The sequence below is a fragment of the Trachemys scripta genome, chromosome 12, assembly GCF_013100865.1.
Source record: "Trachemys scripta elegans isolate TJP31775 chromosome 12, CAS_Tse_1.0, whole genome shotgun sequence".
NCBI classification, from domain to species: Eukaryota; Metazoa; Chordata; order Testudines; family Emydidae; genus Trachemys; species Trachemys scripta.
Genome location: NC_048309.1, coordinates 59,549 through 84,300, shown reverse-complemented (window position 1 = coordinate 84,300; position 24,752 = coordinate 59,549). Strand labels below are relative to the sequence as shown.

General features: G+C 43.3%; 1 protein-coding gene across 1 annotated transcript; it reads right to left on the bottom strand.

Moving 5' to 3' along the window:
- Positions 1-966: 966 nt before the first annotated feature.
- Positions 967-24,462, bottom strand: LOC117885971 (protein-glutamine gamma-glutamyltransferase E-like). The gene is made up of 13 exons (XM_034787572.1): positions 24,456-24,462; positions 23,307-23,480; positions 22,826-23,065; positions 14,560-14,678; positions 12,052-12,180; positions 11,699-11,879; positions 11,019-11,154; positions 8,586-8,689; positions 8,253-8,495; positions 5,642-5,959; positions 4,655-4,818; positions 3,440-3,564; positions 967-2,121 (listed from the first exon to the last, which is right to left on the bottom strand). Exons 1-13 carry the CDS (start codon positions 24,460-24,462, stop codon positions 1,968-1,970), a joined length of 2,094 nt encoding a protein of 697 aa, XP_034643463.1. The 3' UTR covers positions 967-1,967.
- Between the last annotated feature and the right edge of the window lie 290 nt (positions 24,463-24,752).

Here is a 24,752-nt window from a genome sequence, read left to right as displayed (position 1 = left end):
TCAGTACAATGTGATCAAATTCAAAGGGAAAGAACTAGGGGAGCTTCCTATCCCACTGTTCTAGGTATCATGTATCTTTGTATTGGGTTTTTCTTGTCTTCAATATTTCAAGGGTGCTTATAAATGACAAAAAAAGTCTGTGTCCTTTTGCTGCTTTGATGTCTTATTTTTCACACACACAAATGTAGATCTTGTCTATGCTAACCCATTTTTTTCCCTGAAAAACACTGACCAACTGAAGAAACAGTGGGATTATATCACATCAGATAACAAGCAACTGAAACTTGATTAATCTACTCAAACTTGTTACAACTCTTTGGTTCAGCTTTTTGGCTCTGTTAAGGCTTCTTTGCAATGTCCCAGTGACAATGCAGCTTTAAATGGATGGTTACTTGAACTGGTTGGGTTGGCATAGCAGTTCCTATTGCACCTTCTTTCACACCTTGATGTAGGGAGAGCAATCAGACAGCAGCTATGTCCACCTCATGATACCCCAGTTGCCAAATGGGCCCATAAGGAGCCACTGTCCCTTGTGCAATTTAGAGAACCCCTGAGGCTGCCCTTAAATTGTGCCTCAGGACTTGACTCTGTGTTTGGCAGTGCCAGGATCAGGGTGCTGTAAAGGTGGCTTTAAACTGAGGTTTGTGAATGCAAACACCCTCATTGAAGTGTGCAGTGGTGATTACATATGCAAGTCAGGTCTGAGCAAAAGTATAAATTTGAAGTTTTGGCCTGGCTGTACAGTGTGCTGCTTGTGTAACTGTGATCACCTTGTTGGGGGACGGGGAAATAACAATGGATTTTGCATGTAAATACAAGACATTAATTTTTAAACTCCAAGACACTTCTTGGTCACAGCATGCTGCCCTAAACTTAGATAGTGTCAAATGTGTATGGGTCATACCCCCAACTCTGTTCTATGAGTGGGACGATACTGACATGCACAAGAATCCTCAGTTTGTGGTGGTGATGTCTTTGGTTTCTTTCCCCAAATGCTTCTGAGGCTGACTGGGAACATGTGATAGGTGTATTGCATGGATTATGGAAATGCTTAGTGTCCTGAATTTGCTTTTCCAGGTCCCCAGAATTAGTTTTCCAGCCTCAAGGTGATTGCAATGTTTGTCTTTCTCATTCTTAGAGGTCAGACAGGAAGCTTGAAGAAAATACTAATTTACATTTTGTTTTGCTTGACAAAGTTTAGCATGGTACAGTAACTTATTATGCAGATATAGAGGTAGTAACATAGCACAAAAGTACAGAAATGAAATGGGCACTGGCAAAAATATTCCATTACTGATTAATTTGTACAATCTGGAAAAAGCATCCTCAACACTTTGAATTTCCCATGCTATTTCTGTGGGATACATAATTCACAATATCACTGGCATTATAAGGAAAGTATACTGAATTGAAACCATTCTTTGAAAGTTTTATTAATTGCTAACAAACTGGGATTAGATCACAACCAGACCATAACTGTAATTAAACACCTATGAGAAAAACCAATGTTCTGACCAATCTGAACGCCAAGAGTCAATATATAAAGTCAGTAAAACACTGAAGCAAATACAACCCGCATCCCCTTAGGAATATTGTAATAGTCTCGTTGTTTAACTCTGTCACTCTCAATTCACCTGAGGCAGGAGAATATCCTACAGGCTGTACTTTATGTTGTTGCATTTGTTCTAGGACAAGAGTTGCACAGTAGAGAGGTGAAAAAGAAACACAAATACAGATATTTGAGATTAGACAAGGAAATATTGTGGAAGCAAGAGAAGTCATCCTGTTGTTGTAATGCAGAGAGATGAGCTATTTTCCTGCATTGCACTTCACAAGGACATTCAGAATGAAAATGTACTAATTTACAGTCATCACTATCATTGTGCAGGGAAAAATGCTTTTTAATGCTAGTGTAGAAATAGGGAATTGGCTCCGTGATCAGAGCCATTACAACTATTGCAACTGACTCACTGACCAAGGGCCACATCGATGGTCTCAAAGCCCTTAACATAGGCAAACTTGTCACAAGAGAAGTCCACCTGCAGCTGCATCGCACCGCTTCTGTGGGGTGTGAATTCAAAGTAAATCTTTGATCGCTCCCTGGGTGCCAGTGCTGCCACACTAAAACAAAGAAAACATCAGTGAGTTCAGGCTCAGATAGGAAACTCTCCTATTATGTATCCCAGAGAGGCCCAAGGAACAAGCTAAATTGGAAAGGAAAAGCAAAGCCACCTAGAACTGTCACACCAAAGAGACAATTTGAAGTATCTGAGGGCCAGCCCTGTTTCCTGGGAATTAGTTGGGACTCGAGGCACCTGTGTGAATCAGGAAGCAATAAGAAATGCTAGATTTATAAAGGGAAAGAGATGATAGGACGGACAGTGCTACTGCACATCTCCATATTTAGATGCAATACAGAGCTGTCAACTGTCCAGTTTTGAGAATGTTGATTTGGGTCCTCAAAATGGGCAAAAACTCATATTGTCAAGAGCCCCTTCCTCCCCCCCCCCAGTTGCCAGGCACCTGTGTTACTGACACCCCATCATCATCGCCTAGGGGCAGACGTGTGGAAGGGTTTGTTTTCTTTCCCCTGAACTGGGCTGGTAATTCAGAGGCAAGAGCTTCCAGGGACCCTCTGTGGAATTTCATTTTGCAGATCCCTGTGGATTACTAAGGGGACTTTTATAGTTCCCACAGGAAGCATAAGCCAGACCAGCTCATGGTAAAACATGCTGTTAGTCCCAGTATGGAATATTGAACATTGTGGATTCCTCACTGAAGAGCTCAAAAAGTCAATGCCCAGCAAAACAATCATTAATGGGGCATTCTGCTCACATGCTTTGCAAAGGCACCGTTTTCCCCCAGGTTCCCATTCACCAATATTTATTTATTTTAAGGGAAGTCAAAGCAACCCTGCTTGCTTATGCTGGGAGGAAGAAAGCTATGGCAGGCTTTTATCTATCTGCTGTATCTTGGACTCATCACTGTACTATCTGAGTAGCTCCCATGCATTTAAAAGCAGAAATACAAAGCCCTGCTCTAGGTGCCGCACTGAAGACTTGCCCACCTGTTCCACCACACTTCCTCTTCAATTTTTTTAAACGAAAAGTCAAGAATAACAAATAAATTTCACCTGAAAATGGGAAATCTCCAAAAGTTTTACTTCTGTTTCGTGTGTTGCACTAAAGATTCCTGATGGACTGAAAACCGCAAAGTCACATGTTCAAGACCTGATGGCACACTGAGAAGAACACACCCAGCAGATCTGGGCATTGTTCTTCATATGTATTTCCTAAGACTTGCAGTTTCATACTTAGTTTAAAATGCACGTTGAAGATGGAATGTAAGTGTTCTAAATCTTGCTCACCAAGAAACCAAGGTCAGGACTCTGTCAGTCTTTTATCAAAAGTGATGGACAGATGACGCCCCTTTTACTTACTCTATCTTGACCTCTTGATTCATCAGTTTCACCAGCACCACACAGTCCTTCACTGGCTCAGGGAGAGGATTGGCATACGAGATCTCTACAGTAACAGGCTTGTTCACCACAACCTGTGCAGGAATCTAAATGGGGGGACAAACATTTCTGATGATTCACAGTTCTTATGCTCTCTCCTCCCCACCTTGCAGGACATTTACTTGTGAACAGCCAAAGGTGTTAATCTTTTCAGGAGGTGTCAGACACTCTCCCAGGAATGGAGTGGCAGACATAATGCTGATGTGGGCAGAGCATATTTCTCCTTCAGGGGATGGATGGGCTATAGGTAGAACTATGGAATTTAGCTTCTGGTTGATGTGCATCTCCCCTTTCCTGCCTTTCCTTGGTGCTGAAGCTGGGCTGTATTAGCTGTGCAGTTGAGTGGAGGCAGGGAAATGTATATATTTTAAAAGATTCAAGGCTCAGATTTACTCAGACATGTCTTTTTAAATCAGTTTGTCCTTTAGTTTGCTGCCTGATTTTCTGAAGTACAATGAGCACTGAACATGCTCTTGATAGTGATTAAAGATGCAAAGCAGTATAAATCAGACTTCATGTTAGTGTGAATCCAGGCCACAAGTCTATTTCAGGACAGGGCAATGTCATTTGAGAACAGCTAGAAAACTACAATAATTAAAGTAAGAATGGAAAATTTATAACTAATCCAAAACAAATGATCTGATGGCACTTGACTTGGAAGGTGACTTGGTAGGGAAAGTGCCTGACTACATTTGTACTACAGAAGAGAAAACACAAGTGGTAAATAAACACGGAGAGTCAGGGCAAAGTTTCAAAAGTGGCCTCTGATTTTTTCATTCCCAGCTTGACATCATAAGGGTTCTCAAACTGAGCAACAAGAACTCAGTAGCCACTTTTGGAAAACTTGGTCTGGATTTTCACACTTGATCCTAGAATTCCCATAAGAACATAAGAATGGCCATACTGGGTCAGACCAAAGATCCATCTAGCCCAGTATCCTGTCTTCTGACCATGGCCAATGCCAGGTGCCCCAGAGGGAATGAACTGAACAGGTAATTATCAAGTGATCCATCCCCCGTCACCTGTTCCCAGCTTCTGGCAAACAGCCCATCTTCTGAGCTGAGCTCCAGCCACAGGACTCTGTGAGAACTCTTCCATTTGCTTTCCAATATGGTCAGCAGGGAGACAGCTCTTTACCTTGATGAAGATGGTTGGAGTCTCTAAAGTGATGGTCTTCTCCACCAACATCTTTGCCTCCTGTGTGTGCATGACTTCACACAAGGCAGTCACTAAGATCTTTTTATCATCAGTCAGGGACTTTTCATACTGGGCATAAGAGATCTTTAACTGAATTTGTTTCTCTGAAATGCAAACATATTTGGAAAGTATCAGACTCCAGTAATTTCACAGATGCCCCGGATGACTTTGTTTTTAGTCTTCTCTGTAGTATGTGTTTACAGGCTGGCACAGACAGAGGATGTTTGGTTCCATATGAATTTCTTGTCTGCAAGCCCCTGCTCTGCATCACTCCTTGCTGGCTGCTGCAGATAGTTCTGCTATCTGGTACAAATTCTATTTTGCTTCCTCAATCTAACCCTACTCTCTTCAATAGAGAGTACACTGGTGAAACTGAAAGCAGAATTTGGCCCTCCACATTTAATTGTATACCTGTCCTTATATTACTGACAACTGGCTGGGTAAGACATTTGGTTTATCCCTCCATGCATCCTTTTCTAGATTTTACCTCTGCTGACTGGGTGAAACATTGGTCCAATTATCACAAGGTCCCTTGTAGAGTAGCCCAATCCCCTTCCTCATTGTCTCATTCCTTACAGTTTTTCTGCTATGTATGGAAAAAGAATAGCTTCTCCCTCTGCAGCCCTCTGGGGTGAAGAAGTTCTGTATATCTTGCACTTGTTTTATTAACCCTAACCTTGTTAAGGAGACATGGAGCTTTGTTGAAACTTTTACTGTATCCTAATTTGTTTTTACTGCATGTACACCCTCCTCCGTTAAATTCTCTTCAGTGATCCCTGTTGACTGAGAAAGAGAGAGAACATAGCCTAGTCTTACAACGCTCTTACCCATTAGCCCACCACAGAGAGAAATTCTTTTATGGATATCATTTTTTTTTAACACTATAATCATCATGCTAGTAAAGGATGGACAAGCAGATTTTGTTACCTTCTTTAGAACCAAGATCAATAGATGTGGCTGCCTGCAAGATCTCTGCCACTGCTCTCCTTGTGTACAGGATGGTTGATGCACTCAGGTTCACCTTTACAGGTTTATATTCAGAGGACAGGTTGGTGAGAATTAAGATTAGGTTGATATCTTTGCCAAACACAGGGGGTTCAACTAGCTTGAATACCCCAGAGACCTCAGGTTTTCTAACTGTTTCTGATGATCCCTCATTAGGAGCTTCTGAGAGTCTTTCTGTGAGGTTTGATCCACGTGCCTTAGCACAGGCCTTTTTATACACCTCTCTTTCCTCGTGAGAGCCTGGGTGAAAGGGAAACATCAGTAAATTTCATAGCCATGTCTCCATTACACAGTCCCTAGGTTAAGGTTATAAAGAGAGTCCAATATATCAGCTCTGCACTACCCACCAACCTGAGGTACCTGCAGATACACTTGTATAGTAGCTCCCTGGATCTGGGATTTGCACATCTACGTATTTGTGATACAGTGAAATGATAACAGTCACTAAAATGAAGCACATTGTCTTCCTGCTAATTGCTGGTTCATAGGGCTCCTATTGTCTCCTGTCTTTCACCACAGTATGCAATAGGATTTTTCTCTGTAACTCTGCAGGCCCTTCTGATAACTAACTTCTACACTATTTATAGTAGCATTAAAAACATCCTGAGCAAATTTCCAGAAGTGGCCACTGATTTTAGGTGCTCAATTCAGGACGCTTTCATCTGAGCATCTCCAGCTCCCATTAACTTCAGTTCATGCTTTAAGTGCTCAGCACTTGTGAAAAATCAGATTCCAGGTGTTTGAAGTCAGGTATCCAAACATTAAAGCACCCAATATCAGTGGCCACTTCAGAAAATGTGTCTGTAAATCACTGATGTCATAGCATTAGCATGATTTAAAACCACAAAAGCCAGGAAGCTAGCCATTTAGCAGAAAAAAGTTGCCCCCACTTAGCTCAGCACAGCATTTCTTGACAGTCTGATTGCTCATCCTATGAGCATTTCGTGCCATGAATAAACTGAACTGTATTTTGTGACAAATAAACTTCTAATTGCAGTATTCCAGAGCTATCATGCAGACAAATGACAACATTTATGATACAAGCTATGTGGGGGATGATACACGTGCTCAGCTTTTAAACCTGCTTCCATTTAGTTTAATACAGTTTTAATCCTTAAAAATCATTCCTCGGATGAAAATGCTTGACTGTTTTCTGTGGGTTTATTACTCTGAGAGGGGTTGTTGCTGCTGGAAGTCAAGGAAGTTCACAGCAGCATGGAGCACAGAAAGGCTCAGACTCTTGTCGGTTGTAGGCTTGACTCCATCTCTCCACTGGGGGAAACCATGCTGGTGTCCTGCCTGTGCTCTATTATTGTTTGTTATGTATATTGTAGTAGTCCCCAGAGGCCTCTGTCAGGATCAGGGCCCCACTGTGCCATAGAAACATATTGTTAAGACAGTCCCTGACCTGAATCACTTAACAATTGTATTTAAGACAAGATGAAACAAGTGGGTGTAACAAACATTTGGAGGGAGGATCAGGGTATAAGTGATATGAACGTGTGGTTACACAGGCCACAATTAGAAGACAGTGTTTTGTGGGGGACTGGGGATGTTAAAATATAAATAAATGCAACTTGACGCCCATTACTACTTCTCCATCCATCTATAAGGCCAGAACCACAAGGTGGAGACAGGGCAGCCAAAAGTGAATGTGCACAGGAGTGTCTGGGAGTCAGAGGGGGAAATGAGCCTGTGGCTACAGGTAGGCAGGCAAGGAGAAAGAGGGATGATTCACTTTGAGGAAGGGTGAGGTGTCGGGGAGTGGTGGTGACATCTTTCTGATGAGGAAAGGGAGAAAAGGGGCTAGTGGGGAGGATCTGGTGAAGTTATAGGGTAGAAGGGTGACTGAGGAACTGAAACAAGTATTTACCCATCTGAATCTCCTCATATCACAGTTGTTAACGTGTTAAACTTTGCTCATTCAAAGTGAAACCATGGAATTGTCCCAGTTGTAAAGCAGAATTAATGACCGATGGAAACAAGCAGAATGATGTTCCTGTGGAACCCTCAGAATTTCAGGATGTAGTTAGTGCATGAGTCTGCCTGTGAGGATCCAGTTCCTGTCATAGCTAATATTATGGGTGGAACCTGGACATAGCCAGTGCCTTGGTGGCACAGAGAGGTCTAGAGATCTCTTATGTAGCTGGTGGTGTAGATGGGTCTCAGTTTCAATGGTATTAGTGGTGTCTTCTACAGTCATTTTTTTGACTTCAGTTTTCAGGAAATTTTAATTGCTGGTTTGCTTTGGATGGCAACATGTATCTGTCAACTCTATGAAACAATTTATTGCGGAATATTGGCCAGTGCATTTCCTGCTAAAGATTCTATCCAGCGCACAACATCATGAATGTGTTACCCATTATTTTATGAAGCAAGACTGAAAACAGTATTGCCAGGAATATTGTTCAAAATGAAGTAGAGAAGTGATTAAAGCAAAATATGCAACCAGTCCTAACCCTCCAGTGAATTAGAATTTTTTTTCAGTGCCAAGAACCCCAAGGGGAAATTAATTGTGATAGTTTTCCTTTACCTTCTGGATATTTATAATTGTTAGTGACATCCACACGGGAATTGCTGCCCACAGCTTTGGTGCTGATGGCCTTGCCAATTCTCTCAGTGTCACAATACACTTTTTTCCTGGTTCCATCTTTGTAGACAATCCATTGGTTGCAGTCAGCATTCACCTCCGTAAACACAAATAGGGTGTCATAGTCCAAGTCTACATCACCTTCTTTGATGGCTCTGACAGAAGCAGGACCGCACTGAAATATCCCTAGGGCATGAAGAAAAATCAGCAACCTTATTAGGCACTTTGAGTCTCAGCAAAGGGACATAATTTCATAAGAAGAACTTTATCTGTTACCTTTGCTTTGCTCTTGCGGAGTTGAATCTAGAACCTGCCATCCACTGTATGGTGTTCCCAAGTCTCTTCGAATGAACCAAACTTCGTTCCAGACATGATAATCCCTGAAGGTGAGAATGAACAGAGGTGCAGTTCAAAAGAAAGGCAAAATCCAGCCAATCAGTCTAATGATGGGACTATGAAGAGATCCTTTGGAGGACCTACATATTACCACCCTGGGCACAAGAATGGAGTACGAGGCTTTTAAGGTGTTGCTGAGATGTAATATTGAGTCTCTTGGGATTGTAACAGAACATGATGGCTTCCCTAAGGGAAAATGATACTATCTGGGTATTACCGGGGTTCAGCCTTTAAGAAAGAGCATCCTGGGAGGGACAGTGACCCAGAGGAGTCGTGTGACTACTAGGACTATATAAGAAAGCATCTGTAACTCAGTTAGGGAGTCTCCAGGTGGAAACATGACCTGGAGGGTGGCTCTCAATTAAGGAAGCTGGGTAAACACTGGCCGAAGAGGGGCTGTAAGGGAAACCTGCAGGGAGGAGGAGGCACCCACAGAACTAGAAGGTGAAACCTGGGGAAGGGGTTCTCTGTTGAGAGAGTGAGAGAAATGGGGCTGTAGTCTGTGAGAGACAGGTCACAAAAAGGACCCTGAAAGGTGTGTGAGCAAAAAGGAAAGACCGGAGGCAATATAGCACTGGTAGGGGCTTGACAGCTCAGCTAAGAACATAGAATATAAGAATGGCCATATTGGGTCATCTAGCTCACTGTCATGTCTTCTGGCAGTGGCCAGTGCCAGGTACTTCAGATGGAATGAATAGAACAGGCAATTATAGAGTTATCCATCCCCCTGTTAGAGGCTTAGGACACCCAGAGCATGGGGTTGTGTCCCTGACCATCTTGGCTAATAGCCATTGTTGGATCTATCCTCCATGAACTTATCTAATTATTTTTTGAACCAAGTTATAGTTTTGGCCCTCGCAACATCCCTTGGCAATGAGGCCCCAGGTTGACTGTGCATTGTGTGAAAAAGTACTTTTTATGTTTGTTTTTACACCTGGTGTCTATTAATTTCATTGAGTGACCCATGGTTCTTGTGTTATGTGAAGGGATAAATATCACTTTCTTCACATCATTCATGATTTTATAGACTTCTATCATATCCCCTCTTAGTTGTCTCCCTTCCAAGCTGAACAGTCTCAATCTTTTTAATCTCTCTTCATAGGGAAACTGTTCAATACTCCTAATAATTTTTGTTGCCTTTCTCTGTACCTTTTCCAATTCTGATTTTATTCAGGGGCCTCAGGATGGGGAATTTCAGAAGGGAAGGAAAGAGGAAGACCCAATCCCCTTCAATCCTGTATTATCAGGGTAAGGAACGAATTAGTCCTGGTGAGAACAAAAGGACACTGACTGAATCCAGGGAGGGCAAAAGACTACTGCATTATGCCCTCCATCAATAAATGGACTACTGGTGCAAGGAATAAGCCAAGAAATGTTGCCAACTCTTAAAATTTTATGGTGAGTCTTGTGATATCTGTGTTTTTCTTAACGCCCCACATGATGGAGTCAAGTGGTTGTGTGAGAATCTTGAGAATCTCCTCTTTCATTAAAAAACAAACTAGCCCAACTAGTTGTAGAGAGAAGCTGGAAAACATGAAGTGAGTAGTCTAAAGGCTCAGAAACCAGAAGGCAGTTGAAAATGAATCCAAAATGTATTTTTTTAAAACCAACAACACAACATGATTTTTAAACTAGTGTCATGACTTTTTGGGCCTGGACTCATTATTTTTGAACACTTAGCTATTGGTAATTCTGGGCATGAGCTGATATTTTAGCAACAAGACAGAACTACTGAACGTGGGGAGGGTTGGAAGATAGTTGTTTGTTTTTTGGACTGGTTTTTGTGTTGTTTATTCCCGTACAGGGAACGCCTAATTTTAAGGTTGGGCAACAAACTTTGGTCACCTACTCACCGGAGGAGACCCAAGAGTCCAGTGAAGGAGACTGAAGCATAAATGTGTGATGACATTACAGCAGTAAACTGGTTAAGAGCATGAGGGAAACAGAAACGTGACTGCATGGGCAGGAATAAGATTTTTTTTTTTTTTTTAGAGATTGGTGGGTGAGAGATTTGGTGCATGAAATCTTAAACTTTTTAAATTATTGCTAATTTTCAAGTCATATGGGTGTTTCGCCAAAGGAAAACCAGATACTGTTAAATCAAGAGCAAAGTAGCTCAGTGTACAGTTTCCTTCCAATCTGGAAGCTGTTTTATCAGGTTATTTTTTTTATATGAAGATTCTCTGATTTCCTTCAGCTCTGTGCTGCTGTTGTGCTGTGTTTACTAGTGCAGAGGCCAGAGCAGCATTGCTTTTATGGTAACTGATGCCCTATCCCTAAGTGTTGCTGAGATACAGAAGCTTTTATATTTACCATGAAGAGTCTCTGCCGATGTTAAGGCTCTTTCCAGCACTGTCATAGTATTTATCAATACTCAGATTTCCATCCGCATCATGGGCAGAATTAAAGTTTGAAATCAAACGAGTTGGAATCCCCAAACATCTCATGACTGAAACACACAAATATACAGAAATGCTCCAACTGTTTTATTGCAAATGTTTAAATGCTAAACACCCTGTTTCTCAGCCACTCCAGACTGACTAGATTCACTGGCTGTGACTAATCAGCATTTTCACAGTGTTTGAAGTGCTGTTTCTGAGTGTTGAGTGAGTCATTTTGTGTTTCGTAGGGTATGTCTACACTGGAGCTAGAAAGTGCAAATTGCAGCTCAAGGAGGCATACCCATGCTAGCTCTGATCAAGCTAGCATGCCAAAGGAAGTGTAGATGCAGTGGTGTGAGGGGCTACTCACCCTAAGTACGTATCTAGTGTATCAGATGGGATTGTACTTAGGGTGGCTAGCCCCTTCCTGATGCTTGCACTTCCAGGGTTCAACTTCTATTTTTAACGCACTAGCTTGGTCAGAGCTGGCGTGGGTATGTCTCCCCAAGCTGAAATTTACCCCTTCCAGCTCTAGTTTACGCATATGCTCATGAAGTGATGGAGGTTACAGGACACCTCCATTTCAGTAGCATTATTTGTTCTAAGATGTACCTGTGCACATCACGCCTGCAAAAACCCAGCATTGGCCGTACTGGACAGGCTTGTAATTCTCTTGACGCCACTTCCTGAGGATCACCACACTACCATTCCATCTGGATGGGTTTTCATGCTCAGCGAAACTGTCATTCCAGCTTCCCTCCAGCACCCCGTTATCATTATCATTCCCGTTGATCTAAAATATGAGAGACATAGAATTAATAAAAGGAGGAGTCCTGTGTCAAGTTCTTCAGTCACATTATTCAGACACAGATGGTTCTGTTGGACTTTGCTGAGTTCCACTACGCAGCAACTGCTTTTTGCTGGTAGACATGTTTGAAACCAAGAGCAAATAACCCATTCCTTACCATTGAACTGATCACCCGCCCCACATATTTAGGATCTCCTCTGCGGAACACATCAGTGACTGGGTCTTGACGACAGTACAGGCTCAGATCCAGCATAGTAAGGCAGATATTTAGAATGTCATCTTGGAACTGTAACCAGAAGAGACAAAGCCTTGTAAAGAGAGAGTTAATTTTTCTAACAGAATTCGAAGATAAACTCCCCAGCAGCTTCCTCTTTCTGAGAAATCCAAACACAAAGATGGTACTGAAGTGGGCTGTAGTCCACGAAAGCTTATGCTCTAATAAATTTGTTAGTCTCTAAGGTGCCACAAGTACTCCTGTTCTTCTTTTTGCGGATACAGACTAACACGGCTGCTACTCTGAAAGATGGTACTGGGACTGTAGGTACACAAAGCCCTCTGGCTGGAGTGCAGCACACACAGCTGCTGTGCTGGCTAAGTGAAGGGACATAATGGAAGGCTTGCACATGGACACCAGACTGGAGAAGTATGGTATAATCAAAATAAGCCAAATTCATCCTGGTAACTGTTTGTTTCAATGGAGTTACACCAGGGATGAACTGGTACAGTAGAACTGTATTGCTCCAAAGGTAATTCAAGCAAGGCAAATTATTGTATTGATTAGATTTGTATTTGTATCCTACGGGCTCTAATCTGGATCAGGGCACCTTGGTGCTTGGCACTACATAAACATATAACACAGAGAAAGTCCTTGCCTCAAAGACTTTACAAACTAAGTCAAGCAAACTGATAAAGCCCAAGGAAATAGAATATTAGGAAGAACCTGTCTCTTCCTGCAAGTTCTTGTGTGGTGCACTGCAGGGAGGGCAACATTATTGTCCTCCAGTGAAAGCGTGAGCTGAGGCTACTCAGAGTTTTAAACTCAGGATGTAATCCTCTGCAATGAATGCAAGGTTTAATTCCCCACCACACCAGCTTCCTGTACACCTGCTGACTTACACTCCATCCCTTTTTCACCCTGCTCTCTTGAGTGAGTGAAGAATGGATGTCTAATAAGATACGTGTATAAGTATCATCCTCAGTTTGCTAATGAGGTGCTTAGCTATGTACCTTCCTCTCAGGCAAAACTTCTGCCTGTGCTTGATGCTAAGCGCACTCATTAACATTGGATTGGGTTCCTTTGTCCTCCTTATAGCTGCACTGAACAGCAGAATTGTCATACATAAAATCATGGTCAGAAGCATAAGCTATTCTTGGAAATAAAGCAAATATCCTGACTCCCCTCATACTGCCCTAAATAAACAGGTACAGATACTAAAGAGACAAATGTGCATGAGAGAACATGAAATCAAAGGTGGGATAAGGACCTGAGTTCCCAAGTTCATCTCCTACAGTTGATACAATTGCAGAACTACTAACTGTGGTATGTAACCTATCACTTAAATCAGCTTCTGTACCAGATGACTGAAGGATAGCTAATGTGACGCCAATTTTTAAAAAAGGCTCCAGAGGGTATCCTGCAGATGATAAAAAAATTACTCAAAATAGTTAAATCCAAAGAAAACTGTGAAGAGTTATAAAGGGATCTCTCAAAACTAGGTGACTCGGCAACAAAATGGCAGATGAAATTCAATGTTGATAAGTGCAGAGTAATGCATATTGGAAAACATAATCCCAACTATAATACAAAATGATGGGGTCTAAATTAGGTGTTACCATTCAAGAAAGAGATATTGGAGTCATTGTGGATAGTTCTCTGAAAACATCCACTCAATGTATAGTGGCCATCAAAAAAATCTAACAATGTTAGGAACCATTCGGAAAAGGATAAATAATAAAATAGTAAATATCATAATGCCACTGTATAAATCTATGTTATGCCCACACCTTGAATACTGCATGCAGTTCTTGTTGTCCCATCTCAAAAAAGATATATTAGAATTGGAAAAGGTACAGAGAAGGGCAAAAAAATGATTAAGGGTATGGAACAGGTGCCATGTGAGGCGAGATTAAAAAGCCTGGAACTGTTCATCTTGGAAAAGAGATGATGGGTGGGAGGGAATATGATAGAGGTCTATAAAATCATGAATGATGTGGAGACCATGAATAAGGAAGTCTTGTTTACCCCTTAACATAAGACAGCAACTAGCGGTCACCTGATTAAATTAATAGGCAGGAGATCTAAAACAAACAAAAGGAAGTACTTCATTACCCAGCACGCTGTCAGCTTGTGGAACTCATTGCCAGGGGATGTTGTGAAGGCCAAACGTATAACAGGGTTCAAAAAAGAATTAGATACTTTCATGGAAGATAGGTCCATCAATGGCTATTAGCCACAATGGTCAGGGATGCAACCCCATGCTGTTGCCGTCCATAAGCCTTGGACTGCCAGATGCTGGGACTGGACAAAAGGGATTGGATTGCTTGAAGATTGCTCTGTTCTGTTCATTCCCTGTGAACCATCTGATATCATTTGCTGTCAGATGAGTGGATGCTGGGCTAGATGGACCATTGTTCTGTCCCAGTATGGACATTCTTATGTTCTTACCTGTCCATAGTACCATCCTCTAGCTTCAATATAGTTGGCATTTCCGATAAAGATGATTCCATTTTCATCCAGAACATATTCCTGTCTTGCATCTTCGTTAGCTATGTGGACATCATCACCTGAAAGCACAAAGTTAGATGTGCTGTTGCACCTATAATTGAGGACATTGTAAGAGGATTCAGTGTAGCTTATTGATTGAGAGTTCACATAACCAAGCTCAATCAATTTATTAATCAATGATTATACATCAAAGATTAATCAGTACTCTCTACAAAAAGGGTTAATACTTGACCAAGTCCAGGGAGAGAGGTTGCAGCTCACTTATGTTCCAACTTTCTCTCTCTTGATCCTGGATTTTTATATCTTGCTTGTTTACAGTATTTTACTTGCCCATTACATTTTGCAGTTGGTTACATATTTACATTATCCAGTCACATGTTAATGTCATTTCTGTGGTTAACATTTCCTGTACACCTGCAAGATTCATGTTTCTCCTCCCTCTCCCCCATACATTTCCAATCTATGGGCAGTATAAAGCTCATCTGTGAGTCATTTTCCATTATTTCTCTTTGCATAAGTATGCAAAGCTTCACTCCATCATGTCTACCTATTTTTCAGTCAGAAGTGGGATGCTCTGGAACTACTCATACAAAGCCAGTCAGGACTCTGGGGGAGCATACCTCCTCCCTGTGAGCATACTGTCTCCAGGGCAAGAAGCTTACACAGCTTCGACCTTCCAGGGTCTGACCTCGGAGCATTCAGCATGCCCTTCTCACACCGTGCGCTTCCTACAGTGAGTCTGCACAGGTGGGGTTCCTGGGGAAGCCAAAGGGCCCTGCACCCCACCTCCGCAGTCAGACGTGACTCTCAGCCAGCCAGTAAAACAGAAAGTTTATTAGACAAGAACACAGTCCAAAACAGATCTTGTAGATACAGAAACTGGACCTCTAAGTCAGGTCCATCTTGGGGCCAGGGAGGCCAGACGCTGGGTCTGGGCCTCCCTCTCTTTCCCCAGCCAGCTCCAAACTGAAACCCCCTCCAGCCCCTCCTCTGGCCTTTGTCTCTTTCCTGGGCCAGGAGGCCACCTGATCTCTTTGTTCTCCAACACCTTCAATTGCCACCTTTGCAGGGGAGGGGCCCAGGCCATCAGTTGCCAGGAGACAGGGTGTCGGCCATTCTCTGTGCAGACAGCATCACACTGGCCCTCTAAGGCTCTGCAACAATCACACACCCTTATCCCACCACGTAGATACTTAAGAAAGGCATAGGGGAGACTGAAGCACCCACACAGTATTCAGAGAAAACATTAAGAACATTCCCACTTCGTCACACCATCATGTCTACCTATTTCTTTCTTTCTTTCTTTCTTTCTTTCTGTTTTAGGTATAGTTTCATAACTTGCTATTCAAATAGCAGAGTCAATCACATTTTATCTAACAAGCACATTTCTTATTTGCTATATCGGCTAGCAAGTATGTGGTTAAAAACTACTTTAGACAACAATAAAAACTGGTTATGAAAATAGGTCAGACCTAGAGAGATTTCCATTCCTTTCAAGAGGGCACATTCTAAATTAGTTCAATAAGCTCAAACCCAGGTAAACCTTTTTCATTCCCTTGATGTAACCTGTGTGGCATTCTGTGAGCTCTAGGCCTCTTTGGCAACAACACTGATGATAAACTTCAGCCAAAGCCATGGTTGTTTTCTGGCCTCTCTGAGTAAGTGGATCTATTAGTAGGAAGAGCACATCTCATTGTTATGTATCCCTGAATCTGGACAGCTCAGTGTGAGTGTGTTGTCCAGTATATGGCGGGAGAAAATTAATAAAAATAACTAAAGTTGATTGGGACTATCCCAGATTTCTATGTTGCACCTTAGAGTTCACTGTACATTGCAGCAGTGAAGATGCAGAAAAAGAGCCCAAGTTGCTTCTTTGGATTCGTCTGCCTTGTTGTAGAAATTAGGGATGGAAAAGACCTGATAAATAATTCACCCTGTATTATTTTCAGGGCAGGATTGTTCCCTATTGTACATTTCCTAGTGATTTGTCCAGTCGAATTTTAAAAATCCCAGCACTGGGACTCCCCCCACCAGAGACACGTCAGTGTCAGAATTGTTTTACTCTGATATCCAGTCTGAGAGTAAGGCTACACTACCAGTGCTACAGTGCCTCCGCTGCAGCTACACAACTATAGTATGGACACTGACTACGGTGACAGGGGTTTCCTGTCACTATGGTAAATCCACTCCCTTGAGAGGTGGTAGTTAGACTGACAGAGGAATTCTTCTGTCTGCCTGGTGTGTCTACAGTGGGAGTTAGGCCAACTTAACTACATTGCACAGGGCATGAAATTTTTCATAGCAATGTAGCTAGGACAACCTAAATGTTAGGTGTAGACCCAGCCTCAATGTTTCTTCTGTTAATTTCACTTCATGGCTCCTTGGTTATATCCTTGCATACCACATTAAGGTTGCCAGGCATCCAGTTTTCGACCGGAATGCCCGGTCAACAAGGGACCCTGGCTGCTCCGGTCAGCAGTGCTGACCGGGCTGCTAAACGTACAGTCAGCAGTGCCGTGGGGCTAAGGCAGGTTCCATGCAGCTCCTGGAAGCAGCTGGCATGTCCAGCTCCTAGACACATGAGTGGCCACAAGGGCTTTGAATGCTGATGCTGCCCCTGCCCTGAGTGCCAGCTCCGCAGCTCCCATTGGCCGAGAATCACAGCCAATGGGAGCTGCGGCAGTGGCGTGCAGAGCCCCTGGCCTCCCTGCCTAGGAGCTGGACCTGCCGGCCGCTTCTGGGAGCTGCCTGAGGTAAGTACCACCACCCAGACCCTGCACCTCAAACCCCCTCCCACACCCCAACCCCCTGCCCCAACCCTGAGCCTCCTCCTGCACTGCAAACCCCTGCCCGAGGTCGGAACCCCCTCCAGCACCCAAACTCCCTCCCAGAGCCTGCACCCCAACCCCCTTCCCAGCCCTGAGCTCCCGCCCACACCCAAACTCCTTCCCAGAGCCTGCATCCCCTCCTGCACCCCAACCCCCTGTCCCAGCCCTCTCTCGCATTCCAGCTATAATTACACTAGACTTGGTCAAGTATTAACCCTTTTTGTAGAGAGTGCTGATTAATCTTTGATGTATAATCATGCAGAGGTGTGCTAACAATCTACATGCAGAGTGATGATGACCTTTCTGTGATGTGATATCTCTGCACGTGGGGAGAGGATGGGGAAAGGGTGTGTGTGCATGCACATATTTAGGGTTGTATTTTTATTTTGCAGCCAAAGTGCAACAATTCATATCTCATTTGACGTCTACTATCAACCTGAGGTCTTTTTTCATCATTACTGCTTCCCAACTTTTTCCTCCCTGTTGAGCATATGCACAGTGTAAATCTCCCTGTCTTTTTGCAGTCACCCAGATAATTAGTGAACATTTTGTGTCTAATATTTTGCTGCCATATATGACTGTTATAAAGCCAGCCCTCCACATATTGATTTATTTAAATTTATGCAAATATAAAGACCATCTTTCCATTCATTAGAAGTATCCTTAACATAACTTAAAACCCATATAAAAATTCCCTTCTCTTCATTATGACTAAGCAGCAATCCCTTCTCCCTTGACCCTCAGCAAACCGTTAAAATAGACTACAAGAATCCTCACCTTTTCCAATTCTTTCCCACCCTCATGATTCTCCCCACCTTTATCAAATAGGTGTGAGCTTTGAAGCATGTCCTGAAAGTCTGGGGCTGTTTTAGGACCAGGAGGGGGAACAATTTGAAAAGTTGAGGGGGCTTCACAAAGAACACCTTGCCAGCTCTTTTCATTTATACCAAGGGGCTCCAACTTGTGAGTCTCTGTTGATTGCAACTGCAGCAGTATAGCCTGGGAGAGGCATCTCTAAGGTAGTGTTTAAGCTATTTGTGGATGTATAGATTGATTCCAACACCTTTACTTCCACCACAAAAACAGTAGACAACCAGAACAGATCACAGAGCACTGGAGTACTGTGCTTCACTGCATGATACTCTGCTTTAATGACTGAGCTGCTGAATTCTACACTGGCCTGTTTCCAAGTGGGTTTAAGGTATAACCCATATAGGCTATGTCTATACTAGCACTTTTGTCAGTAAAACTTTTGTTGGTCAGGGTGTGAAAAACACACACCCCTGCCTGACATAAGTTACACCGACAGATGCGCCAATATGGACAGCGCTATGTCAGTGGGCAAGCAGGTAACGCCGCTTATTGGGGGTGGCTTAATTGTGCTGACAGGAGAGCTCTCTGCTGTTGGCATAGAGAGGCTACATGGGAAACCTTACAGCAGAGCAGCTGCAACCATACAGCTGTACCACTGTAAGGTCTGTAGTGTAGACATAGCCATAGTGTGTGGGGAGGTAGTCTAACCTCAAGGTGACAAAGGCCTGGATGACAGCTGCAAGATCTACATTCAGAGAAATAGTCTCCTGGCCATATGTAAATGTAAAAGTCCTTGCTATTGCCTGATGGCTGTTGCCTTGCTACTACCTGACCTTCTGGTAACACTTAATCTAATCAGACCCCTACATTGCAAATTTGAACTAATGATGGACACACATTTCATGAAGAAGCAGAAATTATATCCCTCAGTTACTTCCTCAGACAACCAACAACACCTCAGTCCTGTTTGGACAGAACCTCAGCCATGCCCCAGTCTCAGCCAAAGGGGGTATGCTTGTCTACTCTCATATTACCATGGCTCCTCGGCAGTGGCATGGCAGTTGGAGAGTTCTTCCACTGAGGCTTCAAGAGCCACAGGATGGCTAATGTACATTTTTAATAGGCAATATAGGTTAGTGTGTTCACGCTCACTAAAATAGCACTCAATGATGGGGCAATTAGGGATGGGCAAATGGTATGAACTTTTCTTGTGTGTGAATACTTAGTCAAATTCTGAAGTGTCTGCGGCCCTTGTGGCTTGCTTTTCCGTGAGCATTGGTACAATGGTTTTCTGTTTACAAATATTTGAGGAATAGTTTACATAAATGCACATATGTAAACAGGCATGTTTGCCTCATCAGTGTTGGCATTGGTATCATGTTTTTGTTGTTTTTGTAGGGGAGTGAGGGTGGTAGAAGGTGAAGAGAGACTAATGTGAAAAAGCAAGTGATGTAAAAAATAAAACTGATCTGTAGGAGCAGCTAAGCTCCCACCCCCTGATTTCAGCCTGTGCTGTACACTGCGCTGTGGCTGCTGCTGGTTGCCAATATGGAGCTCTAAAGTTAGCACCATAGGAATCTCCAGCCCTTCTACAGCTCCCTGTGGCCTTCTGCACTAGTGCCCTCTCCTTCCACCTCCAACCTGTCACCAAACAATCACGTAAAAACCAGTACCATTTGACCTTGCAGACCAGTCGCCCACACTGACTATCAAATACACCCAGAGGCCAAAGTATGCTGGAAAAAATTTGATATGCAGAATTGTTTTGTAAAGGGGTTTGTAGCTGCTGGAGCAAAGTTCATTGCACATACTAGAGGCTCGTTGCACCCCTCCATTCTACTGCCACAAGCTCCCTGTGAGCCACCATCCCACACTCCTCTATTTCAGGGACTCCCTGCAACTCCCCGAATAGCCCCTCTGGTGGGGTTGTGTGTACCCCTCAATTCCTTCCTGTCAGTGGCTCTATGCCACCCATTTCCACTCCATTCTCCCTACTCCCTAAGCCAGGGGCTCTCTATGCACCACTTTCTCCATACCATGGTCCCTCACTCCCATTTGCTAGGGTTTCAGTGTGCCCTCTTCTACAGCAGGATCCCCCTTCTCCCTTGCAGGTGTCCACCTCTGTTCCCCATTCTCCCATATTCCCACTTTTGCCCAGGGAGTTGTCCCCCTGTTACCTCTTCCCCCATGTAGCCTTTATGCTAGGGGCTCTATATGTCCACCTTTTCCCATTCTTCTCATCACCCCACCATTCAGGGGTTTCACATATTCACCACTATTGGGAGGCTGGGTAGAGCAGAGTTAGGGGTATTGTTCTGCTGGCAGATGTTAATGGGCACCATCAACCAGCTCTTCCATGAACAGACAGTTACAGAGGTGCTTGAGTCCGTGTCTGTGATAAACAGATTGCAGGGATGGCGTGTCTCCCATCTCCCCCCTTTCCCCAACCCCGAATCAATAGGATTCTGCCCACTGATACCTAGAACATTCCCAGAAATTTTGAAATTGATCAGATATGAGGTCCAACAGTTCTCACGTTGTAGATCAGGGATAGGCAACCTATGGCACGCGTGCCGAAGGTGGCACGCAAGCTGATTTTCAGTGGCACTCACACTGCCTGGGTCCCGGCCACTGGTCCGGGGGGCTCTGCATTTTAATTTAATTTTAAATGAAGCTTCTTAAACATTTTAAAAACCTTATTTACTTTACATACAACAATAGGTTAGTTATATATTATAGACTTCTAGAATGAGACCTTCTAAAAACGTTAAAATGTATTACTGGCATGCGAAACTTTAAATTAGAGTGAATAAATGGAGACTCGGCACACCACTTCTGAAAGGTTGCCGACCCCTGTTGTAGATAAACACAAATGCCATCAAGGTGGGTGTAAGGCCTTGCAAGCTGTGCCAAGGAGTGATCTATTCATCACAAACTGAAATGGGCTGTGTTTGCTGGGGATAAATTGTTCACATAGAGTGGCTGAGACCGCTCTTGTGCTTAGGGCAGGGATTTTGTGAGCACCTGCCTGGAGTGTGACTGTTAGTTACTCATTTCCATTGTGCCTCTCTTCCTGACATCTCAGCACTTCAGTTACAGAGACTAAAACAAGAATAAACAAAATCTGTTTTGAATTTTGAGGCTCTTCCTTTTCCACTTCCTCTCAGTAGTGGTACTTGCTTCAGTGGTATCGCCCAGCCACAGGCAGAAGCCCTTCTCTGTGTTGGCATCAGGGAGTTGTTGTTACACCCGGTAGAATATTAGGTAGCCAGATAATAGTCATGCTGCCTGATGTTAGGGCTCTCTCCCTTATCTGGCCATTGCCTCAGAATCCTCTGATACCCTGATTTGGGGAGCTGATCTTCCAAACCCCAGAGTTTAAACTGGGACAACAGAAATGGGAGAGCCACATTTTTTTCCTCACCATATTTCCATTTTCAACCAGCAAAAATGAGACTTGACCTGCCACCACCAGTGCTGTCCCAGTGCCACACTTTGAGCAGTGGCTCACCACAGTGTCTGCACTGCAGGCAAACGGGTTGTTCTGTACCTGCAGATTTATTTCCACCAGTCCAGATGCTTACCTAGCAGGTAGTGTTTCAGGTAGCTGTGCAGAAGCCATTTCCCTGGGAAATTCTGCATAGACACAGCCTCTGTGTCCTAAGTATTATTCATTAATTATTATTATGGTGCCTTGCAAGGCATTCTGAGCTAATTAGTAGGTTTTTTGATCTTGACTCATTCATTGGGGTGGCCTCTGACTCAGATCCCTAATTACTGATATGATGGCTGCTGCTCTGTAATTAGAGGAGGAAGCGGTTGCTAGTTCTGCAGTCATTTCTTTTGTTCCTCTCCCTTTACACTGGGGGTTAGTGGCTTGGGTGGTTAGGGATAATTCCCTTAAAATTAGGAGCCTAACTCAAGCCTTAAATTTTACAGTTCCATCATCACTTATTTGCCAAGACCTGATCTCAGGGCTCTTCATTTCTACAGAGGTGCAAAATGGGAGAAGCAGAGCTGTACCCTTCCCAATCCACTGTGAAAGAAGTGAGGAAGCACAGGACCCTGGCCTCCTTCATGTCACACACCTTCCAGGGATATGGGAATTCTGTCTGGCCCAGCCTTCACCTGGCCAGTACCGTCTGTGAAGGATGTAGGAGGAAGTGCTGGGCTCTTTACTTAGATTTAGGAGTATGTGAGAGTATTAACTTCTACAAGAAATCACAGTGCCTCTAACTCAGGCCTTGGCAGGTACAAGCATTTTTTCAGTAGATTTTAACCATTCTCTTGGCTGTGGAAATCAGGTGTTCTGGATCCCCTAGAAACATCCTACAGGGCCACCTGGCACAGCTGGATATTTCACTAGTACAGTTAGAACTTTGCCACCCATGCAGAGGTTGGATATTTTTTGTAGTCAAAAGAAATATTTAAAAATTTAAAAATAGCTGAATTTGCTACCTGCGATAACTCTAAATGAGCAGGGCTGAGGCATGAGCTCATTGTGCATGCTGTGAAAGCAATAACATTTAATTAATACCTTGAAGAGCAAATATCTCAGTTCCTACCTGAACACCAAGGGTTAAAGAGCAGTACAAAGTGCCCCAGGAACTTGGAGGAGACCTTGTTGCCAGAGGTGATCTGGAGGCTCAGTTTGTAACGTCCAATGACTGCATTAGCTGGGCTGGATATTGAGAAATTCATGTAGCCGGACTCACTGGGTCCTTGAACTGCAGTCCAGCCACTAGCCCCCGCCTCAGAGAGGTTAAAGATGGCCTTGGTGTGATGTGCCTGTGAAGGCGCTGGCCCTGGCAGAGAGAACAACAGACAGCAGTGTTTACTAAGAATGGGTATTTGTTTGTGGGTCATAGACAGAGGTCCGCACTGATACAGATCTCACACTTACAATGAGCATATTAGAGACACACTGTTACATAAGTGAAATGAGTGAGGGGAAATAACTTTTCTGAGTGGGATGAGAGGGGAGCTGAAATGGGGAAAGATTAGTCCTCTGTGAGGGGGGATTAGTGGGGTATCTGTAGGAATTACCTATTTCTGTGACGAATGCTAAGTTGTCCCCCGTCTGCCATGGCCTGTTGAACCACAGGGTGATAGTGAAGACCTGCCCTCTCCTCACAGTCAGCTCTGCGTGGGCATATCTGTCAGTATGGTGTGCGCTAGTGTTGGCTTTAGGATGCCAGCTGATTTGTGTTGGTGTGAGATCTGTAAAATAAGAGAGAAGAGCTGAAGAAATAGCCAGTATATTTAATTCCCAGAGGCAGAAGTCAGTCACTGGCAGCAGGGACCTCCCTGAGGCTGGAGAAGTCACAGGTGCAGGGATTTTGCTGCTGAACTGAAGGGAAGACTGTTTAGTACCTTACCTAAACCCAATGGTTAATGAGGGCTTGAAGAGCTTGTTGTGTTGGGTTCTGTTACATTCATCTCACATGATATAATGAACTTCCACATTTCATATAATGAAGTCATTAAAAGAAAAGTATTGCTGTGTCATTATCACACTTTACAAGGATGGGCAGGTGGCATTTCAGACAACGCAGCAGAAATTAGAGTGGACACTAGTCTCTGAAGAGCTAGGAATCTGTCTAACTGGGGTAAAAAGGGGGACAGGATGATGGACCGTCAATATTAAAAATGAAGGAAGGGTTAGTGGGGTATAACAAGGAGTAATCGGATTACATAAAGAGGTTGAATTTAGAACATAATTTAGGCTGAATAGCTGGGAAAACTTGACAGGCTGCAGAATAGTCTCCTGAGGGAAACCTAGGATTTTTTAAAACTGGGTTGGACAGATTTCTTTCATCTCGCTAATTAGAAGATGAAGTCTTCTTCTTAGGACCCAATTCACTATTGCCCTCCACCTTGAATAGTCATTTACATTAGTGCAAAGTAGGTATAAAATTCTACTATTCAGATTTGTAGTATTTTACACACACTTTGCACTTGTATAAATGATTACACAAGGTGGATGGCAGCAGTAAGCTGAAACCCTAGTTTCTACATACAATCTACAGGATCACAAATACAGCTGACAGTAATAACAAAACAACATTAAAATGCAAAACTGCCCTCTGAAATAAGCAATCTATGCAGACACTTCCAATAAATGCCTCTTAAGAAAACACTTTTAAGGACATGATTAATATGCTGATGAGCACTCAGATTACACATTGAACTCACCTGCCATTCTGTGTGTGTGTATGTACTGTATATATCTTCTACTTAATTCCTCAGGGAAATCTCATCCACATTAATAATAAAGATCAAAGTCTGCTTCTGTCATCTGAAATTCAAGAGAGATGGGTGAGGTACTTGGCAGTTGTAATTGATCCCTGTAGACTTGTCAAATACAATTAGCCAGTTCCTATAATTTATGTCAGTTTAATGCCAATTTTCCTGCTTAACATGGGGTGTAACTGTGGGAAGAGATGCTGAATTTGTTTACTCAGAAGAAGTACATTTGCTTAGATACCCATG